The sequence below is a fragment of the Setaria viridis genome, chromosome 4, assembly GCF_005286985.2.
Source record: "Setaria viridis chromosome 4, Setaria_viridis_v4.0, whole genome shotgun sequence".
In the NCBI taxonomy this organism is placed as follows: Eukaryota; Viridiplantae; Streptophyta; class Magnoliopsida; order Poales; family Poaceae; genus Setaria; species Setaria viridis.
Genome location: NC_048266.2, coordinates 6,644,926 through 6,666,636, shown reverse-complemented (window position 1 = coordinate 6,666,636; position 21,711 = coordinate 6,644,926). Strand labels below are relative to the sequence as shown.

General features: G+C 47.6%; 3 protein-coding genes across 3 annotated transcripts; all 3 read left to right on the top strand.

The window, feature by feature from the left end:
- The first annotated feature begins 4,886 nt into the window (after positions 1-4,886).
- On the top strand, positions 4,887-7,893 carry LOC117852437 (transmembrane emp24 domain-containing protein p24delta3). The gene is made up of 4 exons (XM_034734541.2): positions 4,887-5,223; positions 6,901-7,110; positions 7,215-7,291; positions 7,582-7,893. Exons 1-4 carry the CDS (start codon positions 5,023-5,025, stop codon positions 7,724-7,726), a joined length of 633 nt encoding a protein of 210 aa, XP_034590432.1. The 5' UTR covers positions 4,887-5,022; the 3' UTR covers positions 7,727-7,893.
- Positions 7,894-8,203: 310 nt separating this feature from the next.
- Positions 8,204-11,939, top strand: LOC117852436 (uncharacterized). Its single transcript, XM_034734539.2, has 4 exons — positions 8,204-9,120; positions 10,798-10,935; positions 11,016-11,255; positions 11,333-11,939. Exons 1-4 carry the CDS (start codon positions 8,254-8,256, stop codon positions 11,411-11,413), a joined length of 1,326 nt encoding a protein of 441 aa, XP_034590430.1. The 5' UTR covers positions 8,204-8,253; the 3' UTR covers positions 11,414-11,939.
- Positions 11,940-14,923: 2,984 nt separating this feature from the next.
- Positions 14,924-16,222, top strand: LOC117853116 (uncharacterized). Its single transcript, XM_034735484.2, has one exon. The coding sequence runs from the start codon at positions 15,218-15,220 to the stop codon at positions 15,914-15,916; it is 699 nt and encodes a 232-aa protein (XP_034591375.1). The 5' UTR covers positions 14,924-15,217; the 3' UTR covers positions 15,917-16,222.
- Positions 16,223-21,711: the final 5,489 nt, after the last annotated feature.

The window sequence follows — 21,711 nt, the reverse complement described above, 5'->3', positions numbered from 1 at the left end:
AAGTTTAAGCCTAGATATTAATTGTAAGTTTCATATTTACATCATATAGAAAAATTGTAGTTTCCACTGATACGTATAAATAGGAGCCAAAACAAATAGTTTTTAGCTATAAATGAACCAATAAGATAACTTCCATTGTTTTGAACATAATCAAAGAATCTTTATCTATTCTCGTTCTGTATTTAAATACACAATATTAGGGGTATGTTAGGGTATGTTATAAGTTTGATTGCCCTTAATTGTAAATATCGTAAAATATATTCAAAGTATAGTCAATTAATTTATTTAAGGAAGCTTATCTATCAAAAAATCTACTCAATCGTATGGATGCTTGATGACAAAGGGGAGAACAAATGGATTAAAGCCTCATCTTTAGGACTTTGTAGTTGGTCAATAGTCACCGGTCTGACCGGTCAGAGGGACTGGTCTGACCGGTCTGGTCTGTGGGCTGAGAGACAATTCTGTAATATTTGAATTTAATTCCTATGTGAACTTGATAACTTGTGAAGTGTGCTACTGTGTGTGAAGAACTTATTTATGTTCTTAAGTGACTTTGTGATAGTTTGATATGCATGTTAGGTTGATGATTGCTTTACGTGTGTGCTAACTGGGCAAACCGGTCAGACCAGTTTGACAGAATGGTCTAACCGGTTTGGTCCTTGACAGCACGCACACTTATCTCCTATTGAGTGTTGTTACATGTCATATGCATCATGTATTTTATATTGTTACATACACTTGTTGCACCTCACAGATTCTGAGATATAGAGGAAGCTCCCATGGTATTCATGTTTATGTGCATTTGGCATGTGAGGTCAAAATTTTTGAAATTCCACTCAAAGCACATATTAAGGGGGAGCTTATAATATATCTGAGAATCTAAAAACACTTTATTGATATATTTGTAAGATTTAATCGGGGTGTCATCAATCACCAAAAAGGGACGATTGAAAGTGCATCTAGGCCCCTAAGTGTGTTTTGGTGAATTGAATGACAAAATGATTAAAGGACTAACTTGTTTAAGATTGTGAGCATAGTTTTACTCTCATATTTGTCATGTGATATTATCTCATAAGTTGAATATGTATTATATAGCTCACAATAAAGAAAAGCAAACAAGTATGTGATCCCGTGATGAAATTGTATGATTAATGACAAGCAAGGGTGAAGTGAAACTTGGGGATATGCTTTATGGTTGATCTATAAGTCTCCAAATCATGTGATAGCTTGATTGACAAGTAAAGAGATCATTAAGAAAAGAATAGTGATATTCACAAATGGATATTGCAAGACTTCATGTGCATATGATAAAAAGATATGAGCTTATGTGTTACATCTTGGTATTGTTATTGGAAGCTTGCAATTCATGAGATATTTTTTATCAATCAAGAATAAGCATTTGAAGAGGATTTCAAATGGGATTTCATTGTTGATGTCAAAGCAAAGCTAAACTCAAAGTGGCAAGAATAGGTGAAGAAATCAAGCAAGATACTAGAGCGAGGGACTAAGCAAGCTTTGAATAAGCGACGGCTTGGCCTATATGCGTTTTGCTAAGGTGAAGTGGCTAGTATCCAGGGGGTTTCGAAATATCATATCTAAGCCTTACCGAGGGAAGCAATACAATGCATCTAATCTAGTGTGATTGGTAAAATGGAGTGACTTACGGATTCAAGTATATCTTACCATGAACAAGGAAAAATCTTAAGCCACTAGCTCAAAATAGATGTGCTCAAGATGATAGCTATGTTGAGAGCTCTCAAATGACTATTGTTCAAAGTATGGCATGGATGAAGATTTACAATCTCAAGTGGATGATATAATGTTTATATTTATTTTTGAGTATAGGTATGCCATACTATCAAGAGGGATGCAACATTAGCTTATTGACAATACCAAAAGTGCTCCTAGTTGACCTATGTGAGATTGGCCTTGAGAAAAACCTTTAAGTGAGCTAACTGTCCCAGCTCAACTAACAATGGTTGTTTCAACCAGTAGGTGAACCGAAAGTGAGTGTTTGAGAGTTTTGGGGCTAACTCAGCCAAACCAGTTAGGCAGACCGATCTGGGGTTCAATGAGCTAACGGCTAAACCGGTCTGAGAGCAATGGCTACTTTTTCAAACTAGATCGGTCTGACCGGTCTAGCAATCGGTCTAACCAGTTTGATCAGCTCCAACGGCTAGTTTTTGGTTTGTGGGGTTATATATACCCCTTGGCCCCCCTTCTTGGTGGACTGCTGGTTACACACGACTTGGACACCATCTAGTGACCAGAAAAGTTCTCCCCAACCTCTCTTTGTGAGACTTGAGTTATTGTTGAGAAATCTTTGAGTTCGGTTGAGAGAGTGATCTTGTGTGAAAAGAGCAATCCATAGCTTGACCACTTGTGGTTCGCATTGAGAAAGTCTTTGAAGCATTTGTTACTCTTGGAGGTGTACCTCCTAGATGGCTAGGCGTCACCGGCTAGCTCCCAAGGTGTGGTGAGCAGCGGCAAGTTTGTGAGGATTGCGATCTTGCCTCCACAAGGAAAAAGATCAACTAGTGGAGATGAGGAAAGTGGTTGAAAGAGATCCAACTTGCTGGAAGGGAATTGAAATAGACTCGTATTCCTATAGGCTACTCAATGGAGACGTAGGATTCATTGCGGTGAATCTGAACTTCGGATAAACAAATCCTCGAATCTTCATTTTTGTTTGCTTCACTTGTTGATTTCTAGCAATTTACTTGTGCTTCCACTTCGATCCACTTGGATGTGCTTATCTTGTGTGCATGGACTATTTTTCCCTGTTGGAAATCATCAACAGAAGCCACTCTCCAAGTTTGGTTGGTGCTAGAAGTCAAGGAGGGACTCGAGCAGCACTTGTGTGCCACCCTGCCTGGACCGGTCTGACTAGTCTGGTGAACTGGTCTGATTGGTTTGGCCTGGGCAGTGCTGCTGAGAGGGTTAAAGTTTTATAAATTGATCATCTCGCCTATTCATCCCCTGTCTAGGCGATATCTTGGTCCTTTCACCGCTTCCCCTCCATCATTTCCAAATCGCTCGCACCCGAAGCTCGTCCACCTCCTCGGCTCTGTGACTGACCCATCTTCGATGAGCTGCAGCGACCGGACCGCCAGGAATCTCAGTTCCCGCTGCCGGCCGTGCGTCCCCCGCTTGGAGACACGCTCCCTACCGCACGCCGTGGATGTGGGGGGGGGGGGCGACGTGCAGGCTAGGGGAGCTCCACACCTGGAGTTCCGGCGAGCGGTGGCCCCGAGGATGAGGAGCCACGCGGGCGTCCTCGCGCTTGGCCGCGAGCCTCGGATCTGGACGGGGTGCCTAGTGGTCTCTTCCCCGCCACTCTCCTCCTCCTCCGGCTTGCTGTTAGGGGCACGGATGGAGGAAGGCCGGGCCGCCGGGCGAGTCCTTCCGCCGGCAACCACTCGTGGGACACCAGTGACCAGCTCCGCCTTGCCACTTCACGGACGGACCGCGAGCTCGGTCTGTGGCGGCGGGATTGGGAAGAATGGGGCTATGGTTTGGGGGAGGCCGATGCTCTGGTTAAGGAGGAGGAGGAGCGGCGCGCGGGAGGCTAGCGGCGCGTGAGGAGGGGAGGCCAGCGGCGCACGAAAGAGGAAGGAGCGAGCGATTTTAGCAAAGAGGAGCATTTTGATCTTTGTTGGTTTAGCTGGGTTGAATCAGCTAAAGAAATCTTTAACCAGCTAAAGTTTAGCCAGGGTCCTATTTGGATCCTTAGCTGCTAATTTTAGCCGGCTAAAGTTTAGCTGGTGGATCCAAATAGGACCTAACACAACATTGCCATATTGCTTAAACTGATTAGTAACATCCAAAGACTCATTCTATTAGTAGAAAGACTCGCTAGAACTATATGGTTGCTCCTCCTACTAGCTTTCCCAAACTTCACTATCGAAAGGCTTGAAGAACAGAAGAAGTAAGCATTATGAGGTTCCAGGGGCACCCTTCAACCTTCATCATGCTTTAACTGAAAAAAGGTGTATGTCTTTACTACAACTGTCCGATCGCGATCCATCGATCGGCCATCGTTCTCGGCCCATATTTTCTGCCCGGCAAAGAGCAAGCAGCTATGCAGATTGCAGAGCGTGTCCGGGACTCCGGGTAGGATGGCACGACCTAATTAAAGCTGTGCATAATCCTAGGCCCGACGTGTGGCCTCGCTACGTTCCCGAGACATTGTCGAGAAGAAAAAAAGTGGGGCCACTCTATCAGGGCATGGCGCCGCATCCGCATGCATGGCTTGACGAGTGTCCAGGTCACTCTCGGCATTTCTGGCTCGCCCGTGCTGCCGCATCACGTTCGCCTTCTTTTCCTTTTTTAGGAAAATCACGCTCGTCTTCTTCTTTTAGGAAAACCACGTTCGTCTTTTGACGTACTCTGTATGATCGTATGCGCAGCCTTTTCATTTCTTTTTCCAGGCTTTTAGTTTTGGCTCTTCATTTTGTGAAGAGCAACCCACCTATCAAGCCGGCGGCTCTTCTTCTCGTGAAAACGAAGATTGACACCTGACGAGGGTGATCGGATGCCGGCCGGTCTTTTTTCCTCAGCAATCTTGAAGATGGTCGTCGGTCGGTGCAACAAAAAAGCCCATAACGGCCCGTATAAAAAAAGTGCGCTTCCTCCCCAATACAACCCAAATCCATCGCACGCCTTCTTCTGGCCCAAAGCAGTTGCCTCAACCCGTTGCTTCACGGAAGAAGTTACACCACGAGGGCCCACCCAAACCAAGCGAAGCCAAGCCGAAGCGCTCTCCTGACCCCGACCGCGGGCCCCACCGCCAGGGACACACGGCGTGCCGAGGGAATTTCTTCATCTGTACGGTGCGCCCCCACCGAAAACCACAAAATTAAAAAATCACGAAAACCTCCCCCTCCCAAATCCCCGAACCTACCCCCGCACCGCACGCCATTGCTCGTGCCCGCGTCGCGCAAGTCCAAAGCTCCCACGACTCCACCGCGACCCGGGGGGGAGGCAGAGGGAGGCGCCCGCCCACCAGATCGGCCGGGGCGGATGGCGGCGTCGACCTTTCCGGCGCTGCTCCTAGCGGCCATGCTGCTGCTGATGCCCGGGGCGGAGGCAGTGTGGCTCGAGCTGCCGCCGTCGGGGACCAAGTGCGTCTCTGAGGAGATCCAGCCCAACGTCGTCGTGCTCGCCGACTACGCGATCATGTACGAGTCCCACCCCACCTCGCACCCCACCGTCGCCGTCAAGGTACGCCCCCCCCCCCCCCCCCCCCCCCCCCCCCCCCCCCCCCCACTCAAAGTGCGGCTTCGTCTTTGTTGGTTCTCGTGTTCGATCTCCATCTGGGCCGTTGAACCGGTGCGCTCTGGGATCTCGGTGTAGGGCGAATTGGGACGCAGCTGAGGCGGCTGACGTGCTAGATTGTGCCGAATATTCGTGCGGATTAAGTCGTGGAATTGAATTGTTAGAAGGCTGTGCTCCTGCGAGTCAAAACTAGCACTAATGAGAGATGGACGGAGGGTGTGGAATTAGACATTCTAGCGTCGGGAGCATTTTCCAAAGGCTGAGATGCGTCAAATTCATGTTAATTAGATGCTCAGTGCGTATTGTTTCGTGAATCTAACGTAAAGGGGAAATCTGCAGCTTAGGAGTTCATCATGAATCTGATCGTAGTGCCTAGTTCCTGGTTTGGACACATGATGCAAATTGACTTGTGAAAGTCAAAAGTGCACTTGGTGTTTGCTTCGGATGGGGATAATCTTCATCAATTTGGGAATTCCTATGCTGGATGGCCCCAATGCCAATTAATGTGCTGTGAAGGGTTTCGACTTTCTATTGGGAACCACATTCTTAAAATACCATTCTTTAATTACTAACCCTAATGTTCTATCATGTTTGTTATTGTTGTTGTTAACATGCCTACTCCCTCTATCCCGCAAAGAGTGTCATTTTAGGTTTGTCCTAAGTCAAACTGTTTTAAGTTTGACCAAGTTTACAATATCAATATTTATAACACTAAATAGGTATGCTATGAAAATATATTTCATAACGAATCTAATGAAACTTGCTAGACATCAAAAGCATTGGTATATTTTTATATAAACTTAGTCAAACATAAGATGGTTTGACTTAGGACAGAACTAAAGGGACACTCTTTGCAGGACGGAGGGAGTATGTGCTATGTACATTAATAGATTCTCGTAGCAACTTGTAATAATGTGCCTGTATATGCAGACAAGTTCAACATATTAATATAATGTTACTAACATGCCTGTGCGTTATGCACATTAATAGATTCTCCCCGTACGATGTAATGATGTGCGTGTATGAGCAGACGAGTTAAACATATGAATATAATGTTAGCAGTGTCCAACTTAAGATTCATATTGAATTTTGCCAACTCCAGACAACATAAGAATAGATCCTCAAGGTGCACTATAACTAGTAGCTAGTTCCATGGTCACATGTGCTAACTTAGATAGGATTAACCACAAGTCTAATGTTCATATGTCTAATCTTATTGCTAGGCCTGTATGTTGTGGACTTTTTTAGTGATAAATTTTTTGTTATTCCCACAATGCAAAAGGAAGATATCTGTGTCAATGTAATTGTTGTTTGATCTATTTCTGTGCTTAGAGAACAATCTTCTCCCTCCTAACTCTAATTTGATAGGAATAATTTGGAATCTCAACCTGCAAATGTATCGATTTAATTTATGGTGTCTTAATTTTCACAAAGCAACTTCAGCATGTTTAACATGAATGAGTGGGTTCTCTGTTTACCTTTATGTTGTTTGCATATGTTATCTTGTGATAATGGGCTTATGAATCATGTCCCTCATTCTTGTTATCTTAACAATGCTGCTTGTTGGATGTGTTATAGTTTGGTTTTCTTAGATATCCCTACCCTGATCTTTTGTTTGTATAGGTTACCTCACCATATGGCAACACTGTACATCACAATGAAAATGCCACAACGGGTCAGTTTGCATTCACTACGTCAGAAGCTGGAAACTATCTTGCATGCTTCTGGATAGACAGTGCGGAGAAAGGATCAGGAACATCTCTGAATCTCGATTGGAAGATAGGCATTGCAGCTAAGGACTGGGATACAATTGCTAAGAAGGAGAAAATTGAGGTGTGGCTATATACAATGCAGTCCAAGTTCAAACACACTTCAAATTTAGTGCATCGATTTTGGTTTCTAACTATTTGCAATCTGGATTTTCATTTTTTTAACAGGGTGTAGAACTAGAGCTTAGGAAACTTGAGGCTGCAGTCGAGTCCATCCATCATAATTTGCTGTACCTCAAAGCAAGGCAAGTTATCTATTCCTTTTTTTTTCGTTTGAATTGGTCTCTACTCTCTTGTCTGCAAAAACATAATCACTACATGGAACTCTTGGGTAGTCTTACCGGTCCTGTTGGGTTGCAACCAGAGTTGGCCATAACAATGAGAAACCATATTGGCAGTAACAAATTACCCCTTGGATGTTAGTTTTAGTCATTGACAGTATAATGTGGTGATAGTCATGCAAAATTACTGCCAATGTGTGTTAAGAGTATTTGCAGCAGGTGGTGCATGGCATGATTGGATGTTATCTGTGCAGGGAAGCGGAGATGCGGACAGTGAGCGAGAAAACAAATTCTAGAGTTGCCTGGTTCAGCATCTTATCACTTGGAGTCTGCATTGTGGTCTCTGTGCTGCAGCTGTGGCATCTTCAAGGGTTCTTCCGGAAGAAGAAGCTCATTTAGATTCACCTTCAGCTGTTTGATATGTGTACTACTTTCTTAACTACCATAGGAAAAAGGACACTTTTACTATTCATTCCAAGGGACGCATTTGATGGACAAAACTGCTGGTCGATCCATGATACATGGTTTCAATAGCTACCAACTGATATACTATACGCATTCTTGAATTTTGATTTCTTTGCCGTTGCTGATGGCAACCATGAGTGCTACTACTTCTGAAAATATCTGATCTGGCATGCATGAGATAAAGATAGTCAAGTTCTGATTATAAAAAGAAAAGATAGTCAAGTTCTACCATTGTCTCAGGTTTATAGTTACGTGAGATCTAGTTTCTGGAAGTGATTTAGGCCTTTCTCGGGCCGGGATGGGCTGGGCCGCGACAGGCTAGATTCTGTTGGGCAAACCGTGCCACGTCAGATTCCACCTAACGCACAACGGACCGATGCTCCAGTGTGTGGGGGAGTCAACGGAACAAAAGCAATCACTCCACCTCAAGCTCAGCTCCAGTCTCAGCGGCTCATCGCACGATGGCGGCACCTCTCCGCCACCGCCCACTCTTGCTCGCCGTCGTCCTCCTCATCTCCGGCCTCCCCCGCCCCGCCCACCCCTTCACCGAGCTCGAGTCCGACCAGATCGCCCGCTTCCAGGAATACCTCCGCATCCGCACCGCGCACCCGTCCCCCGACTACGCCGGCGCCGCCGCCTTCCTCCTCCCCTACGCCGCGTCCCTCGGCCTCCACACCACCACGCTCCACTTTACCCCGTGCAAGACCAAGCCCCTGCTCCTCCTCACCTGGCCGGGCACCGACCCCTCCCTCCCCTCGGTGCTCCTCAACTCACACATGGACTCCGTGCCCGCGGAGCCCGAGCTGTGGTCGCACCCGCCCTTCGCCGCGCACCGCGACCCCGCCACGGGGCGCATCTACGCGCGCGGCGCGCAGGATGACAAGTGCCTCCCCGTCCAGTACCTCGAGGCGATCCGGGGCCTCCGGGCCGCCGGGTTCGCGCCCGCCCGCACCGTCCACATCTCGCTCGTCCCCGACGAGGAGACCGGCGGCGTCGATGGGTTCGAGAAGTTCGCGCGGTCGGAGGAGTTCCGCGCCCTCAACGTCGGGTTCATGCTCGACGAGGGGCAGGCGTCGCCGACGGATGCGTTCAGGGTTTTCTACGCGGATAGGCTGGTGTGGAGGCTCATCGTGAAGGCGGCGGGGGCGCCCGGGCACGGGTCGAGGATGTTCGACGGCGCCGCCGTGGGCAATTTGATGGATTGCGTCGAGACTGTGGCTGGGTTCAAGGAGGCGCAGTTCGGGAAGGTGAAAGCCGGAGAGAAGGGTCCAGGGGAGGTGGTTTCAGTGAACCCTGTGTACATGAAGGCCGGCATACCAAGCCCCACGGTAAGGGTAGTACTGCTACTATCTAGTTAATATACTGAGGTTAGTGCAAGAGTCATAACCAATCAGATTTTAACATAAGTAGCTCAGAGATGGTTTGCAGAAGTCATTGATGTCACTAGACTTCGCTTATTTGCTTGTTTTCACTCTCAACAATACGGTGTGCTGCCAAACTTTATAGGCTTGATTCTGTGGTAAGCTAGTAATTTGAATAGTTTACTTTCTGATATTTAAATAGTCTGTCCAAATCACAAAATATTAAATCTGATAAAGTTATTAAACAGGTTAGTAAACTAAGATCATGTAATCCTGCAGTAGTCTGCATTTCAGAGACAATTTTTAGGAGCGTGTCAATTTGAAGGCGTTACCCTTCTTTTTTTTTACTTGGCAAGTTCACACTAGTGAAATTAGTCCATAAAGTGTGAATTCGCTCTTGATGATACAGTGTCACATTTGGTCCTACTACTTTTGTTACTTTTAGTCCCTCAACTTTCTGATTCTGTTCACTTGCATCCCTCTATGGTCTTCTTTGTGAGGCCAAAGAATATTATGCATTTTTGAATTTACACTTTGAATCAAGTATTGTAGGACTTGCGGCAATAAGTTTCATGCAAAAAATATGGTGCACTGGATAAGTGGTTACAATAACTTTTTTCAATGACAAAATACGTTCGAAGTTCCTGTATCTTTCCTGAGGATTTATTCGATAAGTCAACCTTGATTGAAAATGCAGAGAATCCCATATGCTGTGTTCCATTCCATGTCATCTAATGATAGAGAGATCAATTTACCATGCATATTAGTCTATCAAACAAGTTGAGGGTGACAAACACAATTGAACAAATTGTATCTTTCTGTGCATCAGAACCAACAGAGTTGAAGAAGCAAATTGAACTGTATATTCTGTAGATACAGGTGGCAGATTTTCCTAAAACTGGGAGTGGCTTCATAATGATGAACGTGATGTTTAATTAGGATTTTATTTTTACTTTTTTTTTCTCGAACACGCAGGAGAGCTGCGTATCATTATATTAAGAAGAAGAAAGGGTTGGAAACCCATACAACACCACACTCACATCACACTCGCATGCTCTACTCGCCTTTTATACAACAAAAAACTTGACCTTGACCAGATGAGAATAAACACAGAACCTAACCTAGTCTGCACTTGGCACTAGAGTGAGGAGATGGGAAATTCCTCGAGCCCCAGCCAAACTCCAAAGGTGTAACTCTTCTGTAAAGAGTAGCAGAACCTCATTCAGATTAGGGGTAGTCCCATCGAACACGCATAGATTGCGGTATTTCCATACTGACGAGGCCCCTACATTATTTTTACATAACCATGTAGAGTAATGAACCTTCCTGTCTCAATCTGCATTGAGACTTTCAGTCTCATTATATAGTAGGCCCTTGTCCATTTGATTGCACTGAATGTTCTTTTACTGCATAATATATTTGGCTGCAGCTTTTCTGCAACACTAATTATTGTATGCTTACAAATATAATTTGCTACAAAGCTCCACTCTTGAAATTTCAGCAGTGGATAGGTTTATTACATGCGGTAAAGGTGAAATTATAAAATTCAAGTGATGATAGTGGCATGCGCCAGATTCAACTTTACCATACAATTTACTCATTTCTTTTGTGGGTTCTGTAGTCGCTAAAGACACACTTATGCAGGGTTTCGTGATGAATATACAACCTTCAGAAGCAGAGGTTGGCTTTGATCTTCGCCTCCCTCCAACTGAAGACATTGAACAGATAAAACGAAGAGTCAAAGAGGAATGGGCACCAGCTCATAAAAACTTGACCTATGAGGTGAAAATTAGTTTCGCTGTCATTTGGATAACTCAAATAAACCAAATTCTGCATTTCTGAAATCCCTTGTGATCATACAGCTGATGCAGAAAGGACCAGTAATGGATGTGGCAGGACGTCCCATATTTACTGCAACTAATGAGTCGAACCCATGGTGGTCCGTATTTGAGCAGGCTATCACCTCTGCAGGTGGAAAGCTATCCAAGCCTGAGATCTTATCTTCAACCACAGATTCACGCTTTGTGAGGCAGCTGGGCATTCCCGCCCTTGGGTTTTCTCCAATGACAAATACTCCGATACTACTTCATGACAATAATGAGGTAATCGATCCTGGCTTGATATCATTTTCCCTGCCCATGATGTGATGCTCAAAATTGATGCTATCTCAATGTTTCAGTTTCTGGAGGATAAAGTATTCCTGAGGGGCATCAAAGTGTATGAACATGTAATTAGAGCATTGAGCTCCTTTCAAGGCTGATTCGGGAACTGAAGCTGCTGTTGCATATAGTATAGCATTGTTGAGGCCCCATCCCATTCACTGAAGACAGGAGTCAAAAGTTCTGACCTCCAGGTTTCTCATGATTGGTTCAGTGTCAAACATACCAAAGGAAACATTCTGAAGCAATCAAAGTCTGCCTAAGATACTGATTTGAATGATAACCTGAGCAAATTAATTCATGCATACATATGGTATGGAGTTGTGAACTGCATGTAACACAAAAACATAGAAGCCATGTCTGGATTGATATTTTTCCTATTTTGAAACCGTGTGCCGGAGGGAACCGGTGCTGTGGAATAATTTCTCTCCACTTGGACATTTGAATAAGTAAAGAGAGACAAGGCCTGCATAGCAACTGTAGATGGGGAGCCCTCAGCCCTGAAATTCTGATCTTAGTTGGATGGGTTGAGAGGGTATATGAAATAAAGAGGCAGATATTGCTAAAACTGTATCGCATGTCCAACATATATTGCAAAAAAGGAGATGGCTGTCACTGTCAGAATTATATCTCTGTTTCATCTGCTTTGATCTGTGTGGTCGATCTTCCCATGTCGGCAGCTTACTGTTGAATGTTGATGAATACTAGCAACCAATTGTTGTGCCGTGGTTTTCTGCTGATCTTTTCTTGCCCCATTTGCACCGCCAAATAATGCGTAGGGACTAAATCACTTGGCGTTCCAATTAAAAATGGAATGCAATTATTAGCGAATGAACATGCTTGGTGATGAAATTGTGGAGTCCCACTGCAGCGTTGAAAGCTGCAATCATCAGATTTCAGTTGCATGGAAGAAAAGGAATGCACACTGCAGGAAAGGTTCAAAGGCACGTTGCTGAATGCAGATCATGAAGGGGAAATCTGTGCCTGTGAGTTGGAACCGTGGTTTTGAAGCGGACAGTGTCATCGGTTCTTCCGTAGGGTTCACACCCAGCTTGTCTTAGACTCCCGAGCGCGTCAGACCAACGTGATGCTCCGGCTCAAAGTGAGACAAGGCTCGTGCTCCTTTTGGGCGAATCAAAAGCCCTTCTTTTCTCTTTTATTTCTTTGGGAGGATCAAAAACCTCTCAATGTTTACTGCACAATCTTGGTCCTTTCTGAAAAAAGAAATTCCGAAGGAACTGCAACCCTTTTTTTTTTTCTTTTCTTTCCTTTTTTTTTGAGATGATTCTTTTCTTTCTTTTGAGAGGGCACGAAGAGCAGTGACCGTGCTCGTGGGGTGAAGCTTCCGGCGACGTTCCTGCCCATGCCCCCTCTGCCTCCATGTCCGCTGAGCGGCGGCCCAATGCCTTCCAGCTCCCACGCTGACGACGGGCCGAAAGATACTGACGGAAAGAATAGCTATTTCCGGCGTCTGTTCTCCTCCTCGGTCTCTTTGACGAAACGGTAGACGCTAACAACAAACGAGAAAGAAAAGAGAGAGAAAAAAAAGGAATAGATTGAGAGACAAGGGATCACATGCATGTTGATCCATCATTGGTCGTCTGTCACTCGCATCATGAGATCATCTGCAGAGAGGGGGTCGGTTTATGCGAGCTAGGCTGTTAAACCGCGTGAGCGTGAGCGTGGGCCACGCCGAGGACGCGACCCCGGCGAGCAGCTGATCTGATGACGCTAGTCTGTTGGCTTTGTTGTCGAGCGTTCTTTCTGCTGACGCTATGAATGAGACACCAGGGTCATCAACACATGCCCGTCAGGTAGGCCGTAGGCTCTTGCATATAGTTGCATGTGTTACTACTTTGTACTTATTGCATATCTTTCCAAGAAAAAAAATAAGAGTGGTAGCATGTGAACACGATTGCACAGCAGTACAGAGGATGAAGAAGAGGACCACTACGAAGTGTATGCAAAGCATTTTCTAGAAATCACTTCACTTGGTCTGCCCTGCCATACTTGCGTTCAGATTCATGGATTGGCTCCCAGCTCGGTGCCCGTCTTCCCTTCCAAACGTCGTCATCAAAAGCTAAGTTCACAGCTCGTCGACAATTTACCTTAGACGAGCAGAGAACACGCAGAATGAATGTATTCTACTGAGCAGCTGTAACTGTCGTCGGTTGATGCACACGTCTGGGCGTGGCAGCTCAGTTTGAGAACTCACCAATAGCCACGATCAGTAGCGACGCTATCTGCAATCTGCTGCGACAGGAGGCACAGGCAACGCGGTTTCTGCCGGACGCGGCCCACCGCAAGTCCCCGATCCAACCCAACCACCCTCCTGCCCTCGGCGGCAAGTTGCAGCAGGGCCAGTCCCAGCGTGCAGCTAAGCTCCAGCTGCCACGGCCGCGACCGGAGGCCGGAGCACACGGCTTCGTACGTACGCGCCCCCCCTGTCCGTATCAGAGCGGTCGCTGCCGTGCTGACGCCGTACGCCGCCGCCGCCGCCGCGCGCGCCCGGCTAGGCCCCCCCCAAGCCGATCCCCTGTCGCCGTCCCCATCTCATCTCATCTCATATCCCCCCAGAGTCCGCGAAGCTGCCGGGGCCGAATAAACAAAGCCCCCCCCCCCCCCCCCCCCCCCCCCCCACCCCACCACGCATGTTACCCCTTAATCCCCTTCTACCATTAGCGCGATACCATTAGCAACGTGGTAATATGCTATTCTGGTAGCACTGGTACTAATCCCCGCTGTAATGCGGCTGTGTGTGTGGGGGGGCGAGGTGTGAATTCCCACTGCTGTTCATGGATGGGCCGAAGCCGAACGCGAACGAACCGAGAGCAGGATGCCTCGTCGATCGCGTGCCAAAGTGGGAAAAAGTTGCCACGGCCATGTGGCCGCCATGTAGCCGGCGGGCGTGCCATCGGCTTATTGTCAAGATCTAGTGTGCCGCAGTCAACCCCGTCGGCAGGTTAAACAACTGGCAGCTGGAAGACGGCCAAAATTACGCATCACATGAACAACCAACCAACCACCATTGTGTTTTTATCAAAACAAAAACAACATTGTCCAAAGATTATTGGTTATTAAGGTCTAGTTGGTTGAATTTACCTGTCCACTCACATGCCGTCTATCCAGTGAGATCCAAGCTTAAATCTCAAGCCGTTTACAATGTCCATGATGACAGGTTTGCAGTCTAAAACATATGAGTATCAGGAGTCAGGTCTCAAGAACTAGCGAGCATCGATCCGTTCCAAGTGACAGACAGGTGCAGTTGACGCCCTCCGAACTCGGTTTTGCCAGTTCGTCTCGATCACAGCTGTGCGCACAAGTGGTCGTGACGCCAGATCCTTAACCAAAATCCACTCATAGTTTATACCACTGAACAGAGCACAGTGGCCACCTGACCTGGGTAAGCCAAGCGGAGCTAGCTCCTCCGTCTACGCCACCACCACCAACGTCGACGCACCCATCAGCTGCAGGATGCTTCCTCGTTCGCTTTAAAAATTCCCCTCTCCATCACTGGCAGCTGTACGGCTGACCAGGGGATGGATGATATGCTGCTCCTCTCCTAGTCCCGGACTATTATGCTTCGTCACACAGTATCGCCCTGATGTGAACAGGGGAGGGTTTTCAAATGCTCAACCACTAAACAATGCTTAAACTAATGCGTGAGACGCTCACATTGACATTAGCACAGTCGTGACGTGCCATCCTATAAATGTGGATGTGGGCATCGCCAAAGTTTCGCCAAGCAGACAACAAGTAGCGGCATCACTGATCGAGCTAGCTCGGAAGAGAAACCTTGCATTGCATCGCGAACCATCGCCGTCGCGTCAGGGGAAACCAAGAAACCACAGCAAGCGTCGTTTGGGAAGGAGCCGGAGGGAGAGGGAGAGAGCGAGGTAGCGGCTATGGTGAAGACGACGCGGGCGAGCGATGACATCGCGGCCGCGGCAGCGCACGGCGGCAAGAGGACGTACAAGGGCGTGCGGATGCGGAGCTGGGGCTCGTGGGTGTCGGAGGTGCGGGCGCCGGGGCAGAAGACGCGGATATGGCTGGGGTCCCACTCCACCGCCGAGGCCGCGGCGCGGGCCTACGACGCCGCGCTGCTCTGCCTCAAGGGCTCCGCGGCCGCCGCCGACCTCAACTTCCCGCTCCGCCTCCCGTTCGACCTGCCCCCCGCCGCCATGTCGCCCAAGGCCATCCAGCGCGTCGCCGCCGCCGCAGCCGCGGCGGCCAGCAACGGCGGCGCGGACTTCGCGGCGTGCGCCGCCGCCGACAATAATGCCGACAGCGGCTGCAGCGGCACCGCCACCCCGGCGTGGAGCAACGGCTCGCCCAGCGACGCCTCCGCGGTCAGCTCCCCGGAGTCGACGTTGAGCAGTGAGAGTGAGCTCACGGCCCACTACGGCGACGGCGACGGCGACGCGGACTACTACAACTCGCTCGCGGACATCGACGCCTTCTTCCAGTCGCCCAAGTGCATGGAGTACGCCATGATGGACCCCTGCAGCGCCTTCTTCGCGCCGGCGCCGATGGCGATGGACGACGGAAGCTGGGAGGAGGAAGGCGACATTGCGCTCTGGAGCTTCTCCACTCTCGACTGCTGAAGTGGCGTCAGAAAAGTGTGGAAGCAATCCAGTTACTGACTAATCGCCGATCAAGTGACCAAAACTGGTCATTGTTGGCAAAAAAGTATTAAAGTATAGTTAAATTCTATATATATTTGATAAATTTAATTCGATGTAAACAAATGTAATAACCTAATTAGTAATTATGCATTGTAGGGGGAGCTCTCATGGAGCTACATGTTTTAAGGTAGTTCCCATGGAGTTAACCTCTTTACAATTGCTTGTTATGAGTAAAGGCAGCTTTATTACAAGCATATAATTACACAAAATGGCTTATCATCGTAACCTTATAGTCCACACCCTGGCATTTTTCTCCATCCTTACACTCGAAGTTCTCAAACATCTGATGGGAATAAAAAGCCTTGCATATCTTCTTTCCTCCGCCTATCTTCCTCCTCTTTACGATTCAAAGTTGCCAAACGACGCTCTCACTTCCTTACATGATCCTCAGGGCATCCCTAACAGATCACTCATTACCCAATACCCATAATAATATCTCTCTCCCTTTACTCCATCCTTACACTCGAAGTTCTCAAACATCTGATGGGAATAAAAAGCCTTGCATATCTTCTTTCCGCCGCCTATCTTCCTCCTCTTTACGATTCAAAGTTGCCAAACGACGCTCTCACTTCCTTACATGATCCTCAGGGCATCCCTAACAGATTACTCATTACCCAATACCCATAATAATATCTCTCTCCCTTTACCAATTATCAATACTATATTTTGCGTTTTTGGTGATCATCGCTGCAGCGTACTACCAAAAATAACCGTTGGATTAGGGAGAATAGTGAATAACCTACATATGAGTGAAAGTGAGGTGTGTTTTGGTGATCACCAAAAATATTTTGGTAATAGGGATGGAATTAATAATCTACCAGAGTACATCACATCCCTCGAATGAATTTTTTTATATTGGTGATGAGATTGAGCAATCTGCTGGAGATACTATAAAATTCCAAATAGCAAAACCTCAAACTAATAACCGTGCACCCTAAATGTTGGAGATGGAGAAGATGGGCTTGAATGATAGTATTGTCAATGATGGAGGAGACGAGGTGGGAGTTGGGATTCGTTGCAGATAGAGAATCGTGGGGGCTGGTGAGGAAGTGAAAAACATCGAGCGTAGGAGAAGGAAGTTTGAGGATGATTTTTTATCTCGTTTTTACAGCAAGTGCAGGATCTCTACCTTCTCTTGGGGCTTGGGCTAGCGAAGGACAATCAAGCGGCCCTATACTCCTTTATCAAAAAGAAAGCGGCCCTATACTACCAATTTCGAAATAGAGGCCCATGCTACCAAATTTACTACCAATTTCAAAACAAAGGCCCATGCTACCAAATATTGTGTCTGATGATACAAATGGGCTGGACTCATACAACACAAATCAGCCCATTCCAACGCCTCCAAACGGCACTAGTCCACCCGACAACTACTCTTTTATTATTGCTGCTCCCGCGTCAGATAACCATTTTCCGGCGAGGAATATGAAACTGGGACGAGTCGGAGTCGCTCCATGCGCTCGCAGCGTGGATCGCAAGCAGTCGGCACCACACGACCGGCTCCGACGATCCTGTTGTTCGTGTCAGAGTCGGAACACCCCGGCTAACCACTTTATAAGGCAAATCGAAGCAGCGGCGAGTCCAATTCTCTCCACAACCCCTCCAATCTTCCCCTCGGCCCTTGTGACACGCGACGCCGCCGTTCTTGCACATGTCGAGAAGCTCGCGGAGGCAGGCGATCAAACGCCGCGAGGTAGATGCCTGCGCCGGCGAGGAAGCGCGGGGAGTCGCGCGGCATGGTTGGGCCTGACCGCCGCCGCGTCGTCCACGACGGGCTCAGCACGAACACGAAGCAGATGACAGCCTTCGCTCCGGCCGGGATCTCCCGCCAGGATCCGCAGCTGATCCTCAGGAAGCGGCTACGCGAGGAGATGGAGGCGCTCCGCGGCCTCGTCAGGAAGGCCGAGCTCCTGTGCGGCAAGCGCCGCGCGGCACCTCGCTGCGGCAAGGACGACGGGCGGTTCTTGGCGGCGGAAGGCTGGTCGGAGTCGCATACGGAGGCGGAGGGGACGACATGTGCCAAGAGGAGGAAGACGACGCCCGCCGAACCCAGGATGTCAGCGGACGAGATCGCCGACCTGGTCGCCCGAGTAGCGTCGCTCTCCGAGAACATGCCGGCGAGCATCCTCGAGTTCCTCGAGGAGTGTACCGGTCACGAAGATGGGAACAGAGGCGAGATCGACATCGGATCCATGAGGCGCTCGGCTATGTTCGAGCTGAAGAAGATGCTGGGCAAGTTCGCTAAAGAGGAGAAGCGCCGGTCGCCGCCGGATCAACAAGAAGACGGCGAGATCGTTGATATATGCGGTGACGCCTCTCCCTCGGCAGCGCAAAAGGTTCTTCGTTATCGTTCACCGCCGCGTTTACTCGAGGACGGCGAGATAGAGGAGGAGGCAGAGGACATGTCCGTCGACGTGTGCGGCGACGCGTCGCCTGTCGCCGAGAAGTTTGCCGGAACAGTAAACAGCCCAGGCAGTACCAGTAGCAGTTGCAGCGATTCATCACACTGTGACAGCAACGGCTCCGGCTCAGAAGACGAGAGCGTGGCAAGCAGCCCAGCTCCTGTCGTTCTTGCCTCTCCCATGGCAGTGGTACACAAGGTTCCGTGTTTACTTGAAGACGGAGAGATAGAAGAACGCGGCGGCGCCTCCCCTGTCGCAGCGGAGAAGTTCACCGATACCGTGATGCACAGCCCAAGAAGCAGCAGCAGCTCGTACGGATTTGCCGACGATGAGAATGTCGGGAGCAGCCCGGTTCCTCCCACGGCCGGCTAAGGGTAGCAAGAATATAGAGCCCATTAAACTAATTTTTAATATCAAAACTAAAGTACGAATAATAATACGTATATCTCGTAAAACATAACAATAGTGTAAAAAAATTAAAAACAATAACCATTATAATTATCTCAAATAAAAATATAATGCTTCAGTGCTTTATAAAAAATCATCTCCAGACATTTTTTGATGTAAAATTTTCAAGAACAGTATCAAAATTAATGTCGTCCAAGACATCCTTCTCAATGCTGCACATAGCCAAGCCATTCAATTTTTCTTGTAACATAGTTGATCGCAAACAATTTTTCAATAGTTTCAATTTGGAGAAACTTCTTTCGGCTGATGCTACTGTCATTGGAATAGTTAGAGAATTCGATATGCAGCTTTAAGAAACTGAAGAATACAGATGCAAGTCAGGGATGAGATGGCTGAAATGAAGGTATGTGAGGCTGTTCATTATGCACCCGGCACATAGTAAGGTTTTCAATGGCAACCCCTAGACCGGGAATGTCCACCCGGCCTTTTCACTAGGAAGACGAATCCTCATTCCAGCGACTATACCTTCCTCGAGCAAACCAATACGAATTTTGAATCCCCTATCCCTTGCGCCATTTCAATTAAAGCTTTGGGAAGGACTAGTACGCTATGTTGGTTTACTCCCTCCGGGGGTGCTTTTACGCGTATGAAACATGTATCATGAGCTAGAGCGAATATCTTCCTACGACTAACGCTTGAGCGATTCCTCTACTACCGGGCGAGGGAGGGAAGAGCGAGTACTATCTTTCGGATTTTCTAGTTGTATACCACCAACTCGTATATGTAGTGGTTTCTCTCGCCGCCACCCTCTTCATTTCCTGCTGATAGCATTGGGAACAAAGCCAAGCTCCAAGCTCAGAGAAGAGCTTAAAAACGCCCTCCGGGGGCACGGGTCAGGGAAATAAGAAATGTTTGTATTCCCACATTCTATTTATCAATTATAGTATACGCATACCTTTTTTCCGAGCTATGAATATGACGAGCTAGAGATATTCATTCCTATTCCTATTATTGGACCTAGCAAAGGAAAATGCTATCCCCCACTGGAACGGGACCAATACGAACAACAGGTGTTCCTATCCTGTTCCTATAACGGCACCCGCCTTTTGGGGAAATTGAATTAATGCTATCAGGTTCCTTTACCTAGCTACCAGAAAAGAACCCATCCTCGGTTTCGGAAATGACATATTGAACCGCTATCTCAACAATTCTTCTAGCAAAGATAATCGCAACATTTTTAATTTAGAGAAAAAATCATCCAACTCGAAAAAGATTTTGCAAAAGTAGTGCAACACTTTTGTAGATCATTACCATCCAAGGACTTCAGATTTTCTAAGCACCTCTCTGCGATTCTATGAACTAATCTTCTTGTTTTCTTTTTTTTCTTTTCTGAGCACTTGACAAATGCTTCTTAGGCAACATTTATCATATTTAAATAAATACATTGAATTAGAAATTTTAACCCTAGTACAGTCGGTATAAGCATAGCGCATATAAAAAAATAAATAAGAAAAAAATTGGAAATACTAATCAATTCGTGACGAGCGAATCGGATCGGTGTCCTTACTGTTGCCGGTCGCCGCCTCGTCGGGTGAGGAGCCAATCGGATCGGCGCGGGCGTCTCCTCTCCTCAGCCAGAGCATGTCAATGGGCAGGCAGGGTCGCGGCGGCAGAAAACGATCAAACGAAACGTCGCCTGCAGTCTGCCCTTCGCTCGATGGATTAGGTTACGTAGAATAGGACTAGAAGGGAGAGTTACCTACGGCATGAATTACTTTATGATGAACCTTCAAATGTTTACTATACTAAATAAAAAATTATATGTACTAATTACCTATACGGTCTTAAGACCTCCATGAGCCCCGGCGGTGGCACTGCCTGCTCCCTAGAGCCGGGCCTGGTTCCTCCCAGTCTTCCTGAAGTAGACGACGAGCCCGAGATGGCACCGGAGGCGTTGCCGAATGCACGAGGTCAGAATCTCCTGCGGGCCGCGTCGTATCGTGATCTCGTCGCCAAGGCTTGTCGGATGCAGCGCAGGCTGCGCAATCCGGAGAGGCTGAGAGCCTACGAAGAGCTGGAAGAGATGGAGAGGAACGCGAAGCCGATCAGCGACTGGATACACCCGATGCACCTGAGGCAGCTGGGGATCACCCCGGTGGAGTACGCCGTGACCTCTGAGCGGCGTGTTCCTGGTCGTGGCAGCCCGGTGCGGAGGCTACTTGGGTTCTTCCTGAAAGCAGAGTAGCAGGCCACGGTGGGGACTGGGGAGGAAGATGAAGAAGGTAGCGAAACAAGCTAGTTACTGAAGACCTAGAGGAAGGAAATTTAGGTAGAAATCTTGCATGATTTGTTGTTATTCATGTAACTCCGGCTGTACTTTCTTTCACGCAGAATCATGTACTTTGTGATGTTCTATGTTGCTCAGAGCCTAGCAAGTTAGTGAACCTGATTTATGTAAAGAATAAATCGTTGCGTTTGTATTCTACTTCTTGTCATCTTGTATTATCCAGTGTCGAGAAAGTTGTATCACGGATTGACAATAATTATGTGTGTACAATCTGGCTGACTATATGGAGTATAGATGGTCAAATGGATGGCCTGTCACTACCCGGCCTGGCACTGTTGGGCCCGGTACTATTAGGCACTATTGACTAATTGTGTCGTGTCGTGTCGGGATGTCGTGCTGACCTACCAGCTCAGACACTACACTATACCATTTTTATAGTGTCGTGCCCGCATTATAGACCTAGCGGCCATCGTGCCCATACCGACCCAGCACTATGCATGCACTCATTCCCTCAAAACTTCATCAATTTCATTGCAAATTCATATAGGTATACATCAATTCATCCATTTCATCGTAAACTCGTATATGGATAGACCAATTCCATCATAAATTCATAT